We start from the raw sequence: 24,220 nt of genomic DNA, 5'->3' as shown, positions 1-24,220 counted from the left end.
AGGGTGCTTATAACTTAAGAGAGACAAGGAAAAGTAAACTAAGAATATTTTAAGCTTTTAATTTACATGTGGATTTTGTTACAGACCTGGGGTGCATCCAGATGGTTTTTATTTCCCTTTGATGTATATTTGATGAACAGGATTCTTTAGGTCCATAAATGGAAAGGCTTCTTTATATGAAGAGAAGTATCTCAGTTAGTCAGTGCCACCTGCTGGCAATCTGAGGGTGCTGCAGGCCAGCTATATTTCCGAATGAGGGGTGAAATGTTTAGTTGCTAAGTCAGATCTGATTCTTTTGCCAACCCATGGGCTGTTGCCCTCCAGGCTCCTCTGTCCATGGGATTCTCCAGGCAAGAATACTGGAGTGGGTTACCATTTCCTTCTCCAGGGGATCTTCCTGACCCAGGGATCAATCCTGCCTCTGCTACACTGGTGGTGGATTCTCTATCACTGAGACACCTGAGAAGCCCCGAGGGGTAAACAGTTACCAGGAAAAATCCAGGCAGAAGAGAACTTCTTAAGGTCGATGGAAGGATATAAAGGTTGTATAGAACAGACAGTAACGAAACCATGCCACAGTCAAGAAGGTTTCACAGGGATTCATTTCTAAGCTCTCACAATTAAAAGAAAATAACTTCATTTTGCTTTTGGGGGGAGTACATTTTCCAGAAGGAAAATATCAATTATGTATTAAAATAACTGGTATGCCTTATTTTTACCCCATATGCACCCTAATTTTCAATGCATTCCTTCAGGAGATCACCCTAACCTCAATCAGAGTACACATCTGCTTTATAATAAAATGGAAAAGGTTCATTTTTCAGAAACATGTTTTAGTCGCCTGCTGGGCACATCTCTTCCTAAAAGCAGGAAATCCTTAACGGAGCCAGCTTCATCATCCCACTCCTTTTATTCTCAATTATATGAGACTATACCAGCTTAGACACCAGCTTTTCTTTATTCTTTTTTTTTCAAATTCCAAATGAAGATATGTGGGGGTTAAAACAAACAAACAGAACAATCTGCATAAGGAGGACACACCAGGACTTCCCTGGTGGTCAAGTGGTCCAGACTCCACACTTCCAATGCAGGGGGCGAGGGTGTGATCCCTCATTAGTGAACTAAAAGGGGCTTCTCTGGGGCTCAGCAGGAAAGAATCTGCCTGCCAATGCAGGAGATGAGGGTTTGATCCCTGGGTCAGGCAGATCCCCTGGAGAAGAGAATGGTAACTCACTCCAGTATTCTTGCCTGAAGAATTCCATGGACAGAAGAACCTGGTGGGCTACCAGGTTCTGTAATAGATAGAGATCAATAGAGGCTGAGCAAATAAACAACAGTGAACTAAGATCCCATATGTCTCAGGGCACAGTCAAAAAAAAAAGAGGACACAGCAGAGCATTCAGATTACAAGGTGGTTTATTGAGTTAGTGGCATGCGAGCAAGTTCTTCCCGTGATCGGCAAACACAGGCATTAGTGCGTTTCAGAGGAGTTCAAAGGAGAGGCTGGTGGGGTCAGGAGGACCTCCAAGTCAGGGCCTGGTCATCTGGCGACGTGCACAGCTCTCTAAAGGGGCCTGAAGCTCATCTCAGGGGCAAGTGGGTGGAGACGCCTGCATACTTGCAAAAGCAACTTTCACGCCTCACTCCTCACTGAAAAAGAAGCAGGGGAGGGGAAGGTGAGGGCTGATACTCCCTGAGAAGCAGCAACCAACACTTTGATTCTCTCCAACCCAGAAAGAACAGCCTCCAAAGAAAGAAGAAACTTCCTAGCAGCTTCCCGACTTCCTGCCTGGGCTCTGGCTGTAGCTCCAGTGATGCCCAGGCTGCCCCCCCTTTTATGGACCCCCAGGATGCTGTTGGCTCCAGATGGACTGCGGTGGGGCAGGGGGCACACACTCACTGGCTCTTCCGGCGGTATTGCTGGAGCGCTTTCTCCGCCACATTCTCCATGAAGTTAGGACTGGAGACTTCCTGCGGGACCGTCACTGTGATGGGGAAGGAGTTGAAGAGTTTCACAACCACCTGGGTGAGGCCAGATGGGATGCTGGGGTCGGAGCTGTGGGAATTCACCTGGAAGGAGAAAAGAAAGCTCACGAAGGGGCGGGGATGACAGTCAACACAGACTCGGCTGGCAACTAAAGTCAGGCTTCACTCGGATCCACGGGCTCCTTTGCTTTTCACTCACCTCCACATTCTATACAACTCGGGGAACAGAAATGCCCTACACACTAGTCTGTGTGTGTGTAGGGGCTGGGGGGGAAACACCTTCCATGGAGGGCCAGTCCAGGGGGAGCCCCACCAAATAAAATATGGTTTCGAGCTGCCTGCTTCCTTTGGGCAGCCACTGGCCAGGTGGTAGTAGAAATGGCAGCAGGGAGAGAAAAAGAAACGTTTCCTGGTACTAGAGAGAAACTTCTTCTCACTGGAGGAGAACAACAGGCCAGTTGATGAGGCCTCCTACGTGGGACAGGGCAGCTCTCCAGAAACAGCTCTCGCTCTGCAGCTGGACGGTGATCGGATGCGGGGTAAGCTGTTGAACTGCGCCCTTTCCTCACCCATAAAATGGGACTGTGACACTCGGCCTCAGTGGGCGACGGGGCCTCCGTGCACCGCTGCGCCTGAGGGTTTGCTTCCTGCGGTAGGACCAGTGCTCCATCGAAAGCGGACATGCCCCCGTGAACATCTTGATGCTGTTTCACCCCTGGGGAGGACCACACGACCTCCAGACCGCACCGCGGGCGCAGCGACTGTGCGCGGCCAGCACGGACTCACCGTGAAGACCTGCAGGTAGTACTGGTCATCGCTCTGCGTGAGGTTGGCCAGCTGGGACACCCAGGTGAACTGCTCGTTCAGCTGCTTGAGCAGGGCCGACGTGTCGAGCATCTTCTGCTGGTAGGACTGGAGCAGCTGGTCATAGAGCCTGCTGAACTTCTCCGCCAGCTGCAGGGACGCATTCAGCTGCTGGCGCAGCAGCGTCTGAGTCGGGCTGCTGGCCGAACAGTCTGCCCAGAGAGGCAAAGAACACAGACAGATGACAGAAATGTGAAGGGAGAGCTCAACAGGGATGAAGACCAATAGCAACAGAGTCATGCAGCCGGGACCTGAGCCAGAGCTACTCAGAATGCCATCTTTCCACCAAGCGTCCGCGGTCAGCCCAAGACAAAGCAGAGAGCTGGCCCTGAGTGTGACTCAGCACCTGCTGTCTTCATCGAGAAAGTCTTGCTCTCAGAGATGGTGTCAGCTGAAGTAAACTGTCTTGGTGACATCACTGATTTCTCTTTGGGTGCAAGGCCCTGTCTCCCTGGAGACGGGCAGGAGGGGCATTGCCCCACACCTCAAGAAGCATGGCCTCGGGACTCCGTGTGCTCAGACCAGGAGATCCTCTCACTGCCCTGTCCCCTCAGGAATCATTTCCAGAAATGGTGGATGTTATCTGTAGCTGCTATCTGTCCGGTACTGCTACGCCTATCGGGGAAGGCAATGGCACCCCACTCCAGTACTCTTGCCTGGAAAATCCCATGGATGGAGGAGCCTGGTAGACTGCAGTCCATGGGGTCACTAAGAGTCGGACACAACTGAGCGACTTCACTTTCACTTTTCACTTTCATGCATTGGAGAAGGAAATGGCAACCCACTCCAGTATTCTTGCCTGGAGAATCCCAGGGACGGGGGAGCCCGGTGGGCTGCTGTCTATGGGGTCGCACAGAGTCAGACACGACTGAAGCGACTTAGCAGCAGCAGCAGCAGCAGCTATGCCTATGCCCAGGCATTACCAAGCACTCTGGATAGCAGTGATCACTAATGGTCTGATGTATTCTGATGTCCAGCAATGAAACTGAGCATTTACCCAAAGTCATAGGATGAACGATTTGGGAGGTCAGGATGGTGAACCCAGAGCTGTCACTCTTAAACTTGGGCTCTTGCTGCTCAGTCTATGGCTCCGGAAAGTTCTCCAAGCTAGCCTGTATCTATAGAGTTGGAAATTCTGGACCCAAGAACCTAGGTAGCAGAAGAGCCAGCCAGGATCCTCGGACCACGAGCACACAGGGACTGAGGGCTGTGGGTCCAGGTTTGCCCACCTGCCCACCGTGGCTGGCTGCCAACCTCACCAGAGAGTAGGGCAGTTCATTGCTTTTGGTCCCCACCTCCAGCCCTACCCACTGCAGATGGTGAGATAAACAAGAGCTGAAACAACATTCTCTTTAAACACTCTCTGTTTTTCTCTCCCTTAATTGCTGAAAAATATCCCCAAGCAAGTCAGGGAAACTCAAGCAAGTCAGGGAAAAGGAGGAGTTCTTGCATGCTTCATCATGCTGGTTATAATCATTTCTATTAAATTAAAATAAAATGTTAGGTGGAGCAAGACATAAGATTATGAACAATCGGCTGGGCTGAGAAATACGCACCATGACTAAACTCTCTGCGCCAGGGAGTCATTGAAAATAAGGACAGTCACTGGCAACCGGGATGCAGCCTAGGGCAGTGGCTCTCACCTGGGGCGGCGCTGTCCCCAGGGATATTTGACAAGGTCTGAGAACACTTTTGGTTGTCACAACTGGCGGGGGTGGCGGGGGCGGGGGCGGTGGGCGCTGGCAGTGGGAGGTTCCTGGCATCCAGGGGCTAGAGGCCAGAGATGCTGCTAAACTTACAGTGCACAGCAGCCCCCATCACAAACAGTGATCTGGTCCAGGGACTTCCCCAGGGGTCCAGTGGTTGAGAATCCGCCTTGCAGTGCAGGGGTCATGGGGTTGATCCCTGGTTGGGGAACTAGGATCCCACGTTGCATGCCTTAACTACTGAGCCCATCCACTGCGACGCATGACGCAATGAGGACCCTGCATGCCACAACTAGGACCCAGTGCAGCCAGATAAAAACATTTTTTAATAGTTATTTAAAAAATGATGAAGCCTATCATTAAAAAAAAAAAAAGAATGATCTGGTTCAAAATGCCAGGAGAATGGAGACTGCAAAAGTCCAGGCTGGAGGTCCCAGGCAGCACACACATGCTTCCTCAATGGCGGAAAGAAAGCCAGCGTTTCAGGAAGTTGTGATCAGTGTCGGTTAAGATCAGTAGCAGGGGCACCAATCTGAGCTTGGGCGTGGGTAGGTCTCTCCTTCTGGCCCTAAGGTGACCTTCTCACCGTGAGGCACTATGTGATTTACGGCTTTCTAACTATGGTATGTTATGGGCTAAACCCAAGAGGCGGGTTTGTGGACTCACCTTACTCCTTCACAGATCAGCCTCGTATAGCACTTGTACTTTTGCAGTGGCTTCTAAAATCACAGCACTGAGACTAGAAATATTTAACTAGACTCTGAAGGGGTGCCCAGGCACCCAAAAGCATTAAATGCAAAGCAAACACCATTACCACCTCCCCCCGACACACCAACCGGGATCGATCCACTCAGTACAGGGAAATAATTAACTCCTTCCTTCCAGGCATAGACTTTTGTGAGCCAGGAAGTTTTGTGTGTCAACTGCTTTTATAGCTGTTGACCTCCAAGTAGAAAGAATTCAGTCCCCTTGGTAAAACAGAAAGCAACAGCGGAAGAGAGCTATTTCCTCTAACTCAGGGACCAACCAACCACAGGGAAGGTGGCCAGAAAGCGAAGGTACCCCAAGGAGAGACCATATGTTCAGGGCAGAGAACACAGCAGCCCTGGTGGGGAACATCTCCCAAACACCCCCTCAGGAGGGGCATCCAGTAATCTTGGCAGGTCACCAAACCTCTAACTCAGTCTCCTCCTCTGTAAGAAAAGCAGCCACCCCAGTTATTCTAGGGAGAAGAGTAAATGTTTGTAAGTGTTGAGAAGAAAGGTATTTAGTAACAAACACACGGCAACAGTTTAATAGTCTCCGTGCTGTCGAAGCACTTCCTCGATGTCTCAGTGGTAAAGAATCTGCCTGTCCAAACAGGAGACTTGAGTTCAATCCCTGGGTTGGGAAGATCCCTTGAAGTAGGACATGGCAACCCACTCCAGTATTCTTGCCTTGGAAATCCCATGGCCAGAGGAGCCTGGTGGGTTACAGTCCATGGGTTGCGAAGAGTCAGAAACAACTTAGCGACAAAACAGCAGAACAACAACATACTATCTAAATTTTCGTCTGCAGCCAAAAAAGAAGACGTATACTAGGTTTGGCCCCTGGGAACAGACTAACTGGAGGAAGTCACAGGATGACAGCTTTGTAGAAAGCACAGCCACCGCTCCCACAGTCAGCCTGTTAACCATGAGCTGATGTGATAAGCATTCTGTCTCCTGACCTCAGGGACAACTCTGCATCTTAACCCTCAACCCCAGATGGGGATCCAGGCAGAGCCGAGCAAAGGACAATCCCCCCCACCTAAAAGCCACAGCTGGAAGGCAGCAGAGCTGGCATTAAACTCCCACCCACCTGAGCCCCTCAAGGGAACCCCAGTGAGGTGTTGGGGACCTGAAGACACAGGAGACCAGGGGGTCCCTGACTCACCCACTTCCAGGATCTCCTGGCACTTCTCACACTGGTCCTTCATCCGCAGGCATCCCGTGGAGTTGTGGCGGATCTCCTTACACACAGTGCGGTCGTTGTTTTCTGGGAACACACGGGGACAAGTCACACAGAGCAACATGGGCTGCCCCCATCTCTCTGAGCCCTTCCACACCACTGTCAGGCCCTTTGAGATGATTCTGCGGGCAGAGCAGGTTGGCATCTGGCTGTCTGCCTGAAGACCGCTGGTCTTCCAGGCTCGGACCAGCAGTGAGACTCCCTGCAGTGGGACCAGGAGGTGGCTCCCAGGCCCCTCTGAGCTGGGCATGGCCACCCTCTCATCTCCTTCACCGGCTGACACCTCTCCCACCTCCACACTCCCTTAGCTGTGTGTACTTCTCTTTGGTATCATAACCCGTTTTGCTCTGCATTCTGTCTTGTCTTGTTTCTCTCCCCCTGGCCAGGCAGCAAGCTCCTTGAAGGCAGGAGTAAGATTTACCTGGGAACCTCCTTATAACACAGGGCCTGGGTTGGGAAGATCCCCTGGAGAAGGAAATGGCAACCCACTCCACTATTCTTGCCTGGAGAATCCCATGGACGGAGAAGCCTGGTGGGCTACAGTCCACGGGATCACAAAGAGTCGGACACGACTGAGCGACTTCACTTCACTTCACCACCACCCCACCCCCCGCAACCTTATGGATATGCAGGAAATGCTTGTTCAGGTCAATTTGTTGTTTAGCTGCTAAGCTGTGTCAGATTCTTTTGCGACCCCATGGGCTGTAGCCTGCCAGGGTCCTCAGTCCATGGGCTTCTCCAGGCAAGAATACTGGAGCAGGTTGACACTTCTTTTTCCAAGGAATCTTCCCAACTCAGGGGTCGAGCCCACGTCTCCTGCATTGGCAGGTGAGTTCTTCAACACTGAGCCACCAGGGAGACCTGTTTAAGTCAGCACCCTCCCGCACTTCCAATCCATTACAAGCCAGAACACAGTGCTGGCCCAGCCGTAGCATTTAGGCGATGGGGTTGGCCAACCAGAGTCTACTGGTTCAATGAAAGAAATCACGTCTGAAAGTTTCGGCTTTTCGTGTCCGTGTTAGAGTTCATTCATTCAAAAGATACTCGCAATGTGCCCATTCTCTACCAGACCCTAAGGTTATAGCCACAAACAGCTTTCTTAACTGTACAGTGAGCTGATTATATAATTCATTGCCAATATATGCATGGCATCCATATAAAGCACCTGAGTTCCCAAGACAAAGGGGTCTAGCCCTCAAGGGCAGTGGTCCACAACCTTTTTGGTTCAAGGGGTCAGTTTTGTGGAAGACAATTTTCCCATGGACCACGGAGGGGGTGGGTAGGGGATGGTTTCAGGATGATTCAAGAGCGTTACATTTATCGTGCACTTTATGTCTATTACTATTACACCAGCTCCACCTCAGATCAGCAGGCATTAAATCCCAGAGGCTGGGGAACCCTACCCTAGAGGAAATAGTGTCATGCCCACCAGTTGTTGGAAGGAGCCTGGAAAATTCAAAAGAATACCAGAGTTACAAGTCCTGTAGGGCTAGATTTGACCATCCCAGGGGATTTCCCAAACCAGGGATCAAACCCACATCTCCTGCATTGCATGCCGATTTTTTACAGCTGAGCCAACAGGGATGTCCGTGAACCTTTGGGCATGTTCCTACACTCCCTGTCAAACAGGGATGGTAGCCCCCTCCCCAGGTTGCTCTTTGGGGGATTCAGACGATACAGGCCAAGTCCTGGGCATAGATCTGAGCATCTAAGGCTCCCTGCCTCCTCACTTCCTTAGCTCCTTAGCTATTTGTACGTCTGTTCAGCATCACAGCCTGTGTGACTAGGTTAAGCATCTCAAAGAACTGAGTTTTCATCCCCCTCCTTCTCACCTGTGAATTCCGTCACGGGGAAGTGGTAGGGAGTCCTCTGCAGGTGGGCGTCCATGGCCTGCTGGGCCTGGTGGATCATGTCGTAGAAGGGCTGAAACACATCGTGGAAGTTGAGGGGTTCCAACAAGGGGAAAGGCATCACGTTCCGGGCAAAGCGGGACTTGGGATTGAAGAAGAGTGACCCCCTTGGGAACGAGCTGAAGGGGGAGTAGTATTGAGTGTCCTGGGGCCTCCGGGGGAAGAACCGGTCCTGGAAGAGCTCGTCCATGATGCTGGACGCCCGGGTGAAGCTGTCCTCCATGACATCCATCACGTGGCTCTGCTCCCGGTCATTATCCATCAGGGAATCGATGCGGTCACCGTTGATCCAGAAGTAGAAGGGGGAGCTCTGGTTTAGGAACTCCTCGAGCTGTGACAGGAGATGGGGGAGTCAGGGATGCTTCCCCTTTGTCAAGATGGGCCAGGCCCACCCCAGCTGCACCTGGGACATCTCAGAGTCACAGCCGAGGGTGGGAGGCCCAGCTGGGCATGGCTCCCCATCTCTGAAACGTCCAGGCCAGCCCCCTTCCATTCTACTGACCCCAGCAGGGAGGAGTAAGAAGACCCGTGAGGCTAAGAAAGTCACAAGACCTGTCAGGTGAGACTAGTCTTCTGTCCTCTTTGACCCCCCCCTCCCCAATCAGCCAAGTGCCAACCAATAGGACTCTGGGGAAGGGCAAAATTCATGAGTCCTAATTGAGCAAGGCCTGCAGGGGAGGGTAGATCAATATTAGCATACTAAAAATTCTTAGTTCCTTTTGCTAAAGAGGACACAGGGCTCTGCCCTACCGTGGAGCCATTTGTTAACTTATGCAGCTAAGAATAGCTGGATGAGAATCTTTTAAGATGGCAAATACCTGGCACAGGTGTTTTTCACATTTCTGCATTACTGCACTCATAGCAGACATTACCAATCAATCACACACTCTGGGCCCCAATGCAGCCAGAATTAATCAATTGCAACTGACATGCGAAATGAAGCTATGATACTGTGATTTATCGTAAGAAATATGTATATATACATATACATATATATAGTCCGGTTCCTGACAAGAAGCTCCTAAAGGTCTTGGAATTTCCTGTGATAAGAGCAATTAAGGTGTCTTTTGTTACGTTAGGGAGGTGACTTTTGGAAAGCAACTAAGGATGGGGGCTGACTGTCCGGAGCGAACTACATAATTAAAGGGCTAGTGCCTTCAGCCCCAGCCCCTGATCTCTACAGAGGGGAGGGGCTGGAGACTGAATCAGTGACCAATGACCAATGATTTAATCAGTCATGCTGGTATAGTGAAGCCTCTATTAAATCCAAAAGGATGGGCTCGTAAAGCTTCTGGGTTGATAGACACATGCACCAAGGAGATGCAAGAAACTGTTGCACTTGGGGAGGACACGAAGGACACCCACCACTCCCCATCTCTAGCTCTGGGCATCTCTTCCATCTTGCTGTTCCTCACTCATATCCTTTTATTTTTATTATTTTTTTAAATGGGTGACCAATGGGCTGGTCACCCATTCGTGGCTTTTTTAAAAATGATTTTACCTATGTGAAATTTACCCCATGGCAAGTGGGATCCTAGTTCCCCAACCAGGGTTCGAACTCATGTCCCCTGCACTGCAAGGTAGATACTTAAACCACTGGACCACTGGGGAAATCCCCCGAGTTATATCCTTCTATAACATTGATTATCTACTATGTGAAATGTTTTTCCAGGTTCTGTGAGCTTCTCGAGCAAATTAATTGCACCTAAGGGGGCAAGCCACCTGTAGCAGACTTGGGTTTGATGCCTGGGTCAAGGAGATCCCTGGGAGAAGGAAATGGCAACTCACTCCAGTATTTTTGCCTGGGAAATCCCATGGATAGAGGAGCCTGTCAGGCTACAGTCCATAGGGTTGCAAAGAGTCAGACACGACTCAGCGAATCAACAGCAACAAAAGGAAGCAGTCATGGAACCCTCTAATCTACAGCCAGTCAGTCAGAAGCACAGGTAACCACCTGGACTTCTGACTGGCTGTTGAAGTTGGGGGTGGGTGTGATGGGGCAGTCTTGTGGGACTGAGCCCTGAACCTGTGGGGTCTGAGGCTGTCTCCGGGTAGATGGGGTCCAACTTGAGCTGAACTGCAGGGCACCCAGATGGTATGAGAGAAGCCCTTGGTGGGGAAATCCCTCCCCTGACTTGGAACTCGGTGCAGAATCAAAAAAGCATCTTCAGCTCTCCTCACTCCCCACCCCAAGCCATGCTGTGCTGAAGGAGCGGGGCCCTCATCACCTGGTGGCCAACGAGTCCCGAGCCGCTTCTGCACACCCGCGCGTAGAACTTCATGCAGGTCTGCTTCAGACAGGGCTTACACTCCTCCCAGAGGGCCGTCATGGTCTCATTGCACACCCCCTGGGACGCCTTCAGCTTGTTTTCAGAATCCCTGGTGTCATTCAGGGCATCCTAGGGGATGACACAGGCTGGCTTAGCCATAGAAACCACAGGCTTCCCCTGCCCAAGGTAGGCATGGGTGGGCCCTCCCACCTCTGCCCAACCTGGGCACATGGGGTGCTTGTTTCCATCCCTGCCCTGGTTTGCATTTGCCACGTGGATGTCCGTTCTCATCTGGTTTTAAACATCCTCCCATCTTCATCCTGCTCCTTACTCCTTTCTGGCCCCTAGAGCTCATCTGGACTTCTTTCTCTGACGCTGCACCTACAGTCTTTACCCCAAGACTTCTCCCCTCGCACTAAATACCCCACTTTCTACTCTCAACTTCAGGACTTTCAATGTCATCTTCCAAAGCTTCCCCGAATCTTGTTTCTCTATGGCAACCACAGCCCCTGGCATACCACGGTAATAGGTAAGCTTCCAAATTCAAGGTCACATCTACTACCAAAACTCTCTAACACGACCATGACATTTGACCCGGTAAGTCTGCAAGAATCTATCCCAAGGATTTCCTGCAATAAAGGAGAAGTTCATATGCCTGAAGATATTTGTTTCAATATTTGTGAATGGCAAAAACAAAATACTGGTGTCGACTCAGATCCTCAAAACTAGGGGACCAGTTAAGGAAACTGTGGTACCTACAAATGGTAAACAGGGTAGCATTACCAAGGGTGCTTATAATAAGTGTTAAATATTATAATAAGCATTTCTCACATTAAAAAATTCATGAGTTTGAGTATAGCCACTGTCCAAAAAGTATAGAGGAGAAAAAGTAGCAAGAAATAGATCAAATGCAGGTATCTTTAGATGCCTAAGGAATTGTCCTAAGGTAAAAGGATTATGGAAAAACTTTTCCTCTTCTGCTTTTCTATATTAAAATCTTGATAAATGAGTGTATTACTCTTCAAGGAATTAAGTAGACCACCCAAACCCCCAAATGAAGCTACACTAGGAATGTGTGACGAGGAGGAGCTATGTGAGGTCCTTCCCTGCTTCATGTTCCCTGTCCCTCTGGTCCGTGTCCACTGCCTCTTGCTCCCAAATGGGGAAGGCCACCATGCCTTCTACTAGGCCAATTCACAGGCAATTCCTTTCTTTCCCGTTCCCATATTCCTCAACTGAGAAGTCATGGAGTCTTTTTCCAAACATGATGTGCTTTATCATAGATTGTCAACTATCAAATTCCAGTGAGTAGCACAAATATTCAAGAAAAAGACTTGCCACTTCTCCGTGGACTCTAGAAGCCTTCTCATAGCATGGTGGGAATTTCTACTCATGCCAAGAAAGGCCACTAAGTTTCAAAGAAAGGGCTGCACCCAGGCCAACATTTCTGTAAGTGGCTTCCATGAAATTGTGCTACAAGTTATCAGGAAAAAAATTAATGGATTCCCTGGTCAATTGGATTTGGAAAGCACTCGGGTTGAATGAAGTCACATATGCTCCTTTACTGCAGAACTTCTCTGAGTCTTTATAATGATTTCACTCCATGCATTAGGGACCGTAGGCCCCATTTCAGCATTTCTGTCATTGGGTTAGGGTAGCAACAGAAGTAGAATTTGAGGATATCTTCAAGGAGACTATTTATTTTTCAAATAAGCTGGGCTTCCCAGGTGGCACTAGTTGTAAAGAACCCGCCTGCCAATGCAGAAGACATTGAAGAGAAGTAGGTTCGATCCCTGGGTCAGAAAGATTCCCCTGGAGGAGGAAATGGCAACCCACTCCAGTATTCTTGCCTGGAAAATCCCAGGAACAGAGGGGCCTGGTAGGCCACAGTACATGGGGTCTCAAAGAGTTGGACACAACTGAAGCGACATAGCACCACACAAATAAGCTGTTTATTGAACAACAGTAGTTTAGTTTTGAGTGTTTACCAGTGGACCTAGATGTCTCTTTACAAAGTAGTCCAGAACTCAGATGTGAGCAATAGTGTGTGCCTGCTGTACCCCAAAGGTATTACTCACACTAGATTAAGCTTCCTGAAGGAAGGGTGACATCCACCTCCTAACCTGTGACAATGACAGACCCTACCCAAAGCCGACCTTGGAGCTTGCACACAATCGGGGTTTAGAAAAATCTATTGAAATGAATCTGGGCAGCAGGCTCTAGGCCAGGCTTGAAACGAAACCAGATCCAAAATCTCACCCCTTGAAGCTTTCAAAAGCAAATAAACCTTCCCTATTTGTTAACCACAGCCCTGGATATCAGCTGACACAGCCGGGAAGGAAAGACAGAGGGTCACCATGGCAACCTGGCAGGGCTTCCCCATGCCCTCCCTCCAGCACAGAGGATCAAGGTGGGGGCAGCTCAGCTCTTCCTTACCTCTTTCTTCTTCTTGGCTTCCTCTAGGGAACTGAGCAGTAATTTGCGCTCTTCATTGGTTTGTTCTATTTGGGTCTTTATCTGTTTCACCTCCTTGAGGGCATTTTTAATTTCTTTATTCACGTACTTACTCCCCTCAGCGGACATTTCTGCAGGAAAAGGGCAGGCAGGTGGATGATGTGAGAGGAAGGGACGGTGCTGGGAATACAACCCTGGAACCAGTTTACAGGGTCTGAAAGGCCAGGGGGTCTAGGGGCTGCCATGGCTGGGGTCTCCTTGGCAGGCAGCCTTCAGGGTCCCAGCTTCACCCTGACCCGGGTTCCATGCCCGGTTCCATCTCCAGGGCACACTGAAGACCCAGGGCCTGAGAATCAATTACAGCCAGCTGCTCAGAAATGCGAACACTGGAGCAGACACACAGCAGAGGAGGAATAACCCAGTGTTCTCCTGGGACGCTGGAAGAGCAGCCTAACCAGCTGCGGAAGAAAATTTTCAGGGAAAAAAAAAAATCCTGGAAGCGTAATTGTTTAAGCATCAAAATATAAAATAGTATCCTTTTGGATACAATTTCTTCTGGAATGCAGTTTAAGCAAACATCTGAATTTCATCTTTGTTCTGATGGATGGTATCAGGTGACAGGGACACGGAGGTGAGACTGTGATCAGACACCACATCGTGTGACAAATACAATGAGATAATGTCACCGAGGTACTGAAAGTAACAGCCCATGCTTCTCTGGTGCTTATCCTGGGCCAAGCACCACACTGGATGCTTCACATGCAATTTATTTAAGACTCTCAACATTGCCTTCACCCCACTGCACAAATGAGGATGAAGAATCATAGTGAGGTCAAGATACTCACATGCCGGGTTCCATCTCCAGGGCACACTGAAGACCCAGGGCCTGAGAATCAATTACAGCCAGCTGCTCAGAAATGCGAACACTGGAGCCGACACACCCCAGAGGAGGAATAACCCAGTGTTATAACAGCTGGGGAGGGCAGAGACAGATTCCCACCCACCTCTGATCTCAACATTAGGGCTTCTAACTACTACCCCGGAGAGTTGGTCAGCTCGTAGGACGAGAGTGAAGCAGAGGGAAGACAGGTGTCAGGAAGGACCTAGGAGAAGAGGGGAAGCAAAAGCTGGGCTTTGAAGGATGACAAGCCCTCCTAATAAATGATATTTCCTCTTTCCTGAATCCAGAGCATTGGTTTTCTAGGTGGCAAGGTGGCAGATACAGGTAGTGAGCTTTATGGAAACTCAAAGGGAAGTCCACAGAGGCCCCAGTGGTCCAGGCCTCAAGGAGCGTCATGGGGGAAGTGTGGGCGCTGGGCCAAGCGGCCTGGGAAGGGAACAGCTGAAGGAGATGGAGCGGTCAGAAAGGGCTTGGGTTCCACCTGAAAGTGCCTTGAAGACAACTTGACCACAAGGAGCCTGGGCTGGCGACAGAGGGCTCAGAGAGGGGCCTGAGCAGAGCAAACCAGATCCAATGCACAGGGCGGAAATGGTCTCTGACCCCTGGGGACCTGGTCACTTACCCTGGAGCTCTTTGTCCAAGATTGCCCGGCCACTCTCCCAGCTGAGCAGCAGCCCCACCAACAGCAGTAGAGTCTTCATCTTGCCTCCTTCTCCACTTCTGGAATCCCAGCACGCCTCTGTTTGTAGAGAACAGGGAACTGTCATGGCAACAGCTAGACAGCCCGCTGGTCTCCGGCCCAGCCTGCCGCCTGCTCTCCTGGAGCCCTGCTGAGGCCTGGCCCTCTGCTATGCCCTTACTTGCATCAATGCCTTTTTATCCCAGGGACTGGACAAGAAAGGATCAGTCTTGCCAATGGGCACTTTCAAAAGAAAGTGGGAGGCAGCAGGTACCGGGAAGAACCGCAGGAAAGCAGCCTCACACAGAAGAAACGAGGATCTGGAGTCAGAACCACCGGACTCAGGTCCAAGCTACCCTCCGCCTGTTCCTCCCCCTCCTCCTCCTCTTCTCATCACAGCTGACTGTGCCAGAAAAAGGCACAGGAACTGTCTGCATCCAGAGAGGACATCCATCTGATGATACCTGCTCACACCAAACTCAACTCTGAACACACCTCTCCTGGGTCACTCATCCGGCCTATTCCATCCCCCTAACGTGGGGACTGCAGCCCAGAGTGCAGCCAGCCCCCTGCTGTTGACATCACCAAGCCTGCCCACAGCAGGCATCACCAATCGATCACAGCACTGTCCCCAGCCGCGTCTCGACACCTCCTGAAAGTGCTTTTCGAGGGTCTGAGGCTGTTTTGAGGGCCTGAGGCACTGACAGCCTCAGACCCTCTGGGTTGGCACAGGAAAATAAATCCATTTGTCATCACCAGCGTGAGACTTGAGGCAGGAGGTGTGGATGAGAGTAGAGCAAGGCGAGGACAGTGGTCTCCAGGGAGCGTAGCGAGGGAGGGGCAAAGCCAAAGGATTGGGGAGGGGGATGTGGCGAGGTCGGGGGAGGGGCGGGGAGGGCAAGGAGCCTCCCCAGAAGAAGTCCTGCTGGGAGGAGCACCTCTCTGCTCTGCCAGGTCCCTTTCACTCAGCTGGTCTCTCTTAACACACCACAGCGCGTCTGCCAAGGTCCTTCCACCACACTCGGCTGGCTGCCTGAACCCTGGACCAGCTGGTCTTACACAATGGATCCTTTCCCCAAAGCTGAAGTTGTTGCAAAACAGAAACCCCTCCCCCCGCATCCCTTCCGCTGCACCCCTCCCCGCAACTTATCATCTGAACTCACCCGCTTCCCCTAACAAGAAAGGGAAGGGGCTCTCCCCTTCCTGGAATGACGCTCACTCCAAAGCTGCTCTCAGCTCCGTAGGCTGAGACCCTGGGAGAACATGAATAAGGCAAGTCTCTCCTGAGATGCAATTAGTAAGGCAGCTGGGCTGTGGTCCCTGAGCAGCGTGGGAGAGAAGAGCGGGTCATTGACCTCTCCAGAGATGGTGGGTGGGCGGCTGAGCCAGGGCGCTATTTCGGGTCTGCCAGGCACTGCCCCAGCTGCTCACTGAGGCCTGAAACGCCTCAAGCAGGGACAGAGGCTTTGTCATGCCAGAGAGACAAAGCCAGAGAGAAAGAAACACCCCTCCAGCAGAGCACCCCCCATAAGTGAAGGCTTTTGAGAAACCCATATACCAGCCTTCGAAATAGGCTTGGACCGGAAGACAGGGCACTGGGTCCGAAGGAAAAGAGATGCAGGGAAGTCAGGGAAGTCAAAGGCAAGAGCACTGGATGAGGAGTCCAGAAACCCAGGGGTCAGTACAGGATCTGCCATCAGGAGTCTGGAGACCACCGGAGCCATGGAGCTGAGAGCTGGGACAGGGACCTGTCTCCCATTCAATCCTCCACCTCAGAGGGGAGGCAGAACCCAGAAACACGATGGGGCTCCCCAAGGCCTACCAGCAGGTGGCAACCCCAGGATTGAGAACCCAGCCCTCCCAATCCCCCAGTCCAGTGTTCTTTCCTTGACACCAAGTCACTGAAATTGGAGCCTCAGTTTTTCCATCTGTAAAACGGACCTAATACAGACCTCAGAGATTTGAATTTGTTCTGTAAACACAAGAGTCTTATGTCACCACAGGAAATTCTGACTCCTTCAAAAATAGACGTAGGACCAACTGTGGGCACTGGCACGATATCTTTCAGGGAAGTGGGAGGACATGTAGAGACATGTCCCACATGTAGAGACAGGGACAGAGAAACTGAAGCAGGCACACAGAGGCCACCTGCAGTCCTTCCCTGCTCCAGGCTTTGCCTTAATGAAGCAATCGGCTTCTTAAAAGTACCTGGGAATTAGCCAGGAGTCTTGTTATCACACCAGATTCTGATTCCGAGACTGCTGTGCTAAAAAGCTTCCAAGTAATACTGATACTTGGAGACAGCAATGGCAACCCATTCCAGTACTCTTGCCTGGAAAATCCCATGGACAGAGGAGCCTGGTAGGCTGCAGTCCATGGGGTCAAAAAGAGTCAGACATGACTGAATGACTTCACTTTCACTTTTCACTTTCATGCATTGGAGAAGGAAATGGCAACCCACGCCAGTGTTCTTGCCTGGAGAATCCCAGGGACGGCAGAGTCTGGTGGGCTGCCATCTATGAGGCTGCATAGGGTCAGACACGACTGAAGCGACTTAGCAGCAGCAGCAGTAGCAATACTGATACTAGCCGAAGAACAGACAGTATGAGAACAGCGGCTGTGCAGCCAAATTACCCTCCCTTTGCACTAACTCCCCTCCCCTCCCATTTTCAGACCAAGGCACCTGGTTGCCAACTGCTCTGATTAAACAAGCCACTCAAAGGCCCTCCTTTCCCCAGAAGAAGCCTTGGGGAGGACACCATCAGGCAGAGTAAGCTGCAGGGTTCAAAGCCCAAGCTCCCCTCCTACTCTCTCCCCAAATAAGTAAACTCTATCTAAATGAAAAACAAAACAATTCACCTGTAATTCACACCCTCCAGAGGCAAACAATAGCACTGCAGTATCTTTCCTCTTTTCTATGCAATTGGGTCCTTTACATCTACTATCTTCAAATACACTCTAAAAGCATACTTTCATGGCTGTGTAATAGTCTTTTTTCTGGTGTACCTTGTTTTGCCATCCCACAAGGCTGAGCATTTAAATTGTCTTTAATTTCTGACTATTATTATAACGAACACTCTCAAGAGCATCCTTTTATAGAATTTGTACTTACTCTTAAATTCTTAACCTCACTCTTAAATAGTAATAATCAGCTTCTTTTTTTCAGTAAGTCCAGAAATTCTGGAAGGTCAAGACTTGGGTTCTAATCCCAATTCTTATACCTACTTTCTGTTTATCTTTGGAGACTTTTCTTTCTGTTTATTCTTCCAGATTTTCATCTTTAAAATGTGACAGTTTTGAATCAGACGTCTGAAATCTGATGGAGGTTGTGTGACACGTTTCTCTGATGTACTCTGGGGCATTAGGAAGGAGAAAGAGTTTTCCAGGTGGCTCAGTGGTGAAGAATCTGCCTGCCAATGCAGGAGACTCAAGAGATGCGGGTTCCGTCCCTGAGTTGGGAAGATCCCCTGAAGGAGAAAATGGCAACCCACTCCAGTATTCTTGCCTGGAGAATTCCGTGGACAGAGGAGCCTGGCAGGCTACAGTCCATGGGGTACCAGAGTCGGACACGATGGAGCACGCACACAATGTATACTTAAAACATCATACTTATAAACACACTAGCCAGAGAACTAGAGAACTCGGGAGCAAACAAGATGACTCACGCGCTCAAGCTGACTGCCACCCCTGGAGATATCAGCGCCTTTCCAAGGAAAATGCTGCAGGAAGGCTCTCAGAGCGGGCCAGCTCTGCCACTAACTAGCCTGGCCTCCAGCGTCTGCGGCAGTCCTCCAAATGTCAATTTCTCCATCTTTACAAAAAGAGGTTCACTACACCTATCCTGTTTATCCCCACAGAACTGTGATTGGAGTTCATGAACAAAAGGGCTCCCGAGTCCTTGCCTGTGCGCCGACCCCAGCAATTTTCGGACCCCGCCAGGCTCGCAGGCGATGGGGTTCCGGTCACCTGCCTTCCCTGATCTCCCGACTCCACCCAAAGCGCCCCTCTGACAGCCCTGTAACTACCAGCGATCATCCTCTCCTAGCCCGGCGGCCACCTCCACCCCCACCCCCTCGCTCATCGTCCCGGCGGCGGGGCTCCCCGTAGGGAACTGGAACGGTGGGGACGTCTCACCGGTCACCGCTGCCCGCGCGCTCCTCCTGGCCACGCCGCGTGCACAACACCGTGAGGCGCCCGTATTTATAGCGCTCCGCTGCGTATACACCCACTTTGGGGCTGGCTGCAAACCTGCATGACTCACGCCCAAAGAATGCCGTAGAAAGCACCGGGAGCTTTCTGGAAGCCTGCGCGGGAGGGGGTGCTGAGATGCGGGGGGCGGGCAGTTGGCCGGGGGTGGAGGGGGGGAGAGATCCGGTGCAGCACTCAGCGGGGGGCGCAGGGGGGCGCTTTGGCACCGCGAAAGGCTCCAGCGGAGACAGACGTTGGGGTGCGGGATCGCACCCTTGGGGCTCAGAGCTGGGGCACGGCGCCCCCAGGAGGGAAGAGCCTGAATTAACGTGCACGGCGAGCCCCCAGCTCCGCAGAAGTGGAGGGATGCTCCGCGCCCCAGGCTGGTGCCTACTCCCAAATCAAAACTCACAATTCCGCTGCCCGATTGAACGTTAGTTTCTCACTTGCGCCACTCCTCCGGCTCCATTTAACAGCATCAGAAATAACAGGGCTGTAATGGAGAGGGATGTCGTGATAGAGAAGGAACACAGAAAGAGTGAAATGACCGCTTCCCAAACCACTACAGTGACCTGGTGATCCCATGGCAGACCTGCTAGGCGGCAGGAACAGAAACAGGTTCTTGGGAATGAACAGAGCATCCGTTTGGGAAATCATAAGGCCTCCCTGACTCTCTGATTCCTGGACCTTAACTAAATGTTGTCCCCATCCACTTGAGACTCAGCCAAACCGGGTGGGCTTCATGAACATGGGACCCTGCTGCCCCGTGCGTTATTTGATAAGCTACTGTCCAAGTCTTGAAATTCTCAATCGTGTTTGAACAAGGGGCCCTGCGTTTTCCTTGTGCCCAGGGCCTCTCAAATTATGCTGCTGATCCTATCTGCAAAAGCCTTCACTCATCTCCACCAGCCCCAAGTTCCCTCTGCTGGCAGGAGGAAGCTTGCCAACAGACTCCCTGTGGCAGGGGCTTTGATGGGGATGAGAAGTGGGAGCCCTTAGGCCACCCCCTGGCCGGGAGGGGACTAACCCAGAAGCCCCACAGGCATAGCGATTAGTACTTCCTGGGGAAGAAACAGAGTCAGGCGCTCTGATCCAGGATGTTTGAGCCCTAAGAGAAAGGCCTAGGGGCTTCAGGGTGGTTCTCACCCTGGCTGGGTGAAGATGGGTGTGCAGGGCAGGTGGGGACAGTTTGGTTCACTTGCCAACTGAAAACCGGCAAGATGAGGGGCACAGAGGAGAGTCCTATGGCAAGGGGCTGAGTATTCCTGCTCACAGCTTTCAACATACAGCTTCAGACCCAGTCCCTGGTTGCCCAAGGTTCGGGGCAACTAGGACTCCACCCTTTTCAGGACAGAGCACAGAGGGAGCTGCTAGGCAAGTGAAAAACAGGGCGAAAGTGTATGCAGGAACGGAAGGGGGGAGGGGTGTTGCATAGAATTCTGATGGAGCTCTCAGCTCCATCCTGAGAATCTGGGTGACCTTGGCCAGCCCGGACATTTTAACCCCCACACCCCATCCGGGCTCCTCAGTTCTCAAGTTTCTTCCTTTTGGACAATGAGGAATCTGGAATGTATCATCTCTGAGGTCCCCTTCAACGTCACCAGGAGCAATGCCAAGTGTGAGAAGATCATCAGCCCAGAAGGAAGAAGAAGAAAAAAAAAGAATCCAACCAGAATTTGCAACAGTATTTCTCCCATGAGGCTTCACTTTATCTTCCTGAAAAAGTCTAATTATCAGTAACAGCTACATTTTCTATGAAAACTGTCGCCTCTTTAGCATCCTATCAATGCCCCCAGGCCAGATGGATTCTCTTTGAGCTCCCTCCTTGTAACTTTTCTGTTCTGTGACTCCCCAGCATCTGGTACAGTAAGCACAAATCTGTAATAATTATATTTTTTTCAAAATCAGACTTTGGAGGACAAGACAAGGATATCTGCCTTAGTCAGCTGAAGCAGGGGAAGGGAGGAGAAGAAGGGATTGGGAGAAAATAACATGATTCACAGCCTCAACTGTGGTCCTCTGGGAGCAATTACTTGATGACTCCAGCTCCCCACTAAGCACACAAGGCTCAGAAGATGAAACCTAAAGGGGAAAAGTGCACCGTAAATGAATAAATTAGATTTTAAATAGTCTAAAGCCCTCACCCAATAGTTGATTCTTTCTTTTTAACTTTTATTGGAATGTAGTTGATTTTTTACAATGTTGTATCAGTTTCAGGTGTACAGCAAAGTGAATCAGTTATATATTCACATATCCACTCTTTTACATTCTTTACCCATATAGGTCATTACAGACTATTGAATAGAGTTCCTTGTGCTATACAGTAGGTCCTTATTAGTTACCTAGTTTATATATAGTACTGTGTATATGTCAGCCCCAATCTCCCAATTTTGATCCCTCCCCTCCCCTTACCTCTGGGCAACCATAAGTTTGTTTTCTACATCTGTATTTTAGTTTCCGCTTTGTAGATGCATTCATTTATACTCTTTTTATATTTATCTTAAAGTGTTTTTTTTTTTTTAATGAATGTGTTACCATATTGCTTTTGTTTTATGTTTTGAGTTTTGGCCACAAGTCATATGGGCTCTTAGGTCCCCAACCAGGGATCGAACCTTTACCCCCTGCATTGGAGGCAAAGTGTTAACCACCAGACCTCCAGGGAAGTCCCCTTATACCTTTTTTTTTTTTTAGATTCCACTACTTGATTCTCAACTGCCCCCAACTACCACCACCACTGCCACATTCCCAGCAGGTGGTCAGCCTGGCCTCTGTTTGGAGGCCCCCAATAAGTGAGTGCTCACTACCTCCATGCGTGAAATCATCTAGAAAACTGTCCACAGAGTTAGTTGTCTGTACAGCTTGTTGAAGTCAGAGTCTGGCTCCTGCAAGGGACAATCTCAGATCCAGGTCTGTCATCTGGAGCCACACAGAGAAAACCCAATCCATCTCCTTACTGCTAGTAGCCCTTCAGCTATTTGAAGGGCTATTTGAAGGGCTGTTTCATTACTCCCAGCATTTCCCAGGCTTGTCACTGCCTGCTCTGTCACTGTGTGCAAATTCTTCCCCAACCCTTTGGCCTTCTGCACCTTGCCTCTTTTGAGCTCTGGGCCTGCCAATACAGGTAAGGACTGACCACAGGCCAGAGGAGGAGGACCACCTGCTCTCTTGCACAAACACTCAAGATAAGCTTTTATTCAGCTGCTGAGTCACTTGGCTGATTCATATAGAATTGATCTTTTTTTGGCAGACGCTGCTGTTTAGTCATTTTTCTCCCATTACAGACTTAGGCAGTCAGGTTTGGGGTTTGGGGCTTGATTTTTTTCCTTGGAGTGGGGGAACCATTGGGGAGGGGGCAGGGCAAAAGTAAAGAGCTTTACGTTTAGCTGTTCATCTCTTTCTGCTTTACCTACCATTTGTCCCCTGTTTGGTGGTATCTTTGTCATGCACCCACCCCACCACCGCCATCATGGTCCAGCTCTGTACCAGCAGCTTAACTACCACTGATGTAAGTGGAACAAGCTAGAAATGGATGAAAGCAGTAAATACTCCATGGCCTATAATTAAGAATCACCCTCCAGGCTCTAATTATAATTTGGGTGTATTCAGTCATAAAAAAAATAATGGATAATAAAATCATAAGTGATAAAGTCGGCCTAGAGCTGATGCAGAGGCATCCTACTGCTCTTTCAGGGCTTCCCTAAGTCTGGAAAATTCGGCTCCATCCACTGTGTTTCCCTTATTTTCCCAAATAGGATCTCTTTGGGAAAAGATCTGATGCTAGTCTCTCTTGAGTTGCTTGTCATAGACCTATAAGTAGGCAAATACTACTTAAACTATCTTCACTGTTAATCCTTTATTGGTATAAGAGATTCTGAAATTGGGATTGTAGGGTAAAAGAGAATGTGTCATCTTAATGTTAACATATACAGGGTGCTGGTAGCAGCAACTCTCACTGTCTCTGAGAAAACCCAGTTTCCACGTGACCATCAGTCTGGATGTAGTTGTCCTTTTGAATGTTTGCCACTCTGGTGGGTGAAACTGACATTTTGCTCTCTTACTCTCTTTGTGTGTTTATTGTTTTCAGCTATTCCTTTTAAAATAGTTTCCTTTTCTGTGACTTGCTTATTCATATTATTTGTTTGTTCTGTTGGGTTAGTCATCCTTTTTTAAGTTGAAGTATAGTTGATTTATAGTACACCCCTTTTTCTAACAATGCATAGGAGCTCTTTAAATAAATGATGTAATCCTCTGTGTATTGCAGATGTTTTTACCAAGCTCTCATGTCTTTTACCTTTCATAATGGAGGTTCTTAACATTTTTTTTGTAGTGAAATTTCCTTATCTTTTCCTTTATAGTTTCTAGGTCTCCTCTCCTGTCTGCTTAAGAATATCTTCCGCTTACTAAAATATAGACAGTAAAAAATACTGTATCACTATGTTATACACCTGAAGCTAATATTATTGACTTAAATATAAATTCAACTATACTTCAATAAAAATAAAAATCGTTAGGTAGATGTCTATTATGTATTACATGCCCAAATATTGCATGGTGTAGATTGGGTATAGTTAGATATAGATAGATAAATATCAGATAGATATTAATAGATAGATATAGAATTAGAGACAGGTAATTACAATAGATGATAAACAGAAGATAGAAAAATAAATAGACATAGAGGGATGATGGACTTCGAGGTGGCGTAGAGGTAAAGAAACTGCCTGCCAATGCAGGAGACATAAGAGACACGGGTTTGATCCTTGGGTTGAGAAATCCCCTGGAGAAGGGAATGGCAATGAAAGGTTGTTGCTGAACCATGAAAAGATGCCGGGGAGGAGAAGAATTGGCCTCCAGAGGAGAAGAATTCAGTCCGGGGCCAGAGATGAGACTTGATCACTCAGAGCTTTAGTGTAATAAAGTTTTATTAAAGTATAAAGGAGATAGAGAAAGCTTCTGACATAGGCATCAGAAGGAGGCAGAAAGAGTACCCCCCCGAGTTACAGCAGCTTTAAAGGTGGAGCCATTGTCACTCTGAAGGCTCCGTGGCAGCCCAAATTTGGGGATAATTTCATGGATTAAAATCTTTATAAGCTCCTTAGCCTGTTCACTACCACAGGGAAAAGCCTCAATACATCCAGTAAACGTATCCACCCAAACTTGTAAGAATACCCATTAGCTTTTGGCAAATGAGTAAAATCAATTTCCCAGGCCTCTCCAGGATACTTTCCACTTAGTTGTAATCCAGATTTTGCTAGCTCTTCAGTCTTTGGGTT

At 49.5% G+C, this 24,220-nt stretch overlaps 1 protein-coding gene across 1 annotated transcript; it reads right to left on the bottom strand.

The window, feature by feature from the left end:
- Nucleotides 1-1,398: 1,398 nt before the first annotated feature.
- On the bottom strand, nucleotides 1,399-19,004 carry CLU (clusterin). The gene is made up of 9 exons (XM_052644838.1): nucleotides 18,894-19,004; nucleotides 14,703-14,819; nucleotides 13,162-13,310; nucleotides 10,684-10,854; nucleotides 8,378-8,786; nucleotides 6,471-6,572; nucleotides 2,773-3,002; nucleotides 1,901-2,070; nucleotides 1,399-1,650 (listed from the first exon to the last, which is right to left on the bottom strand). Exons 2-9 carry the CDS (start codon nucleotides 14,779-14,781, stop codon nucleotides 1,641-1,643), a joined length of 1,320 nt encoding a protein of 439 aa, XP_052500798.1. The 5' UTR covers nucleotides 14,782-14,819; nucleotides 18,894-19,004; the 3' UTR covers nucleotides 1,399-1,640.
- Nucleotides 19,005-24,220: the final 5,216 nt, after the last annotated feature.

The sequence above is a fragment of the Budorcas taxicolor genome, chromosome 8, assembly GCF_023091745.1.
Source record: "Budorcas taxicolor isolate Tak-1 chromosome 8, Takin1.1, whole genome shotgun sequence".
Lineage (NCBI taxonomy): Eukaryota > Metazoa > Chordata > Mammalia > Artiodactyla > Bovidae > Budorcas > Budorcas taxicolor.
This window is presented reverse-complemented; position numbering and strand designations above follow the sequence as displayed.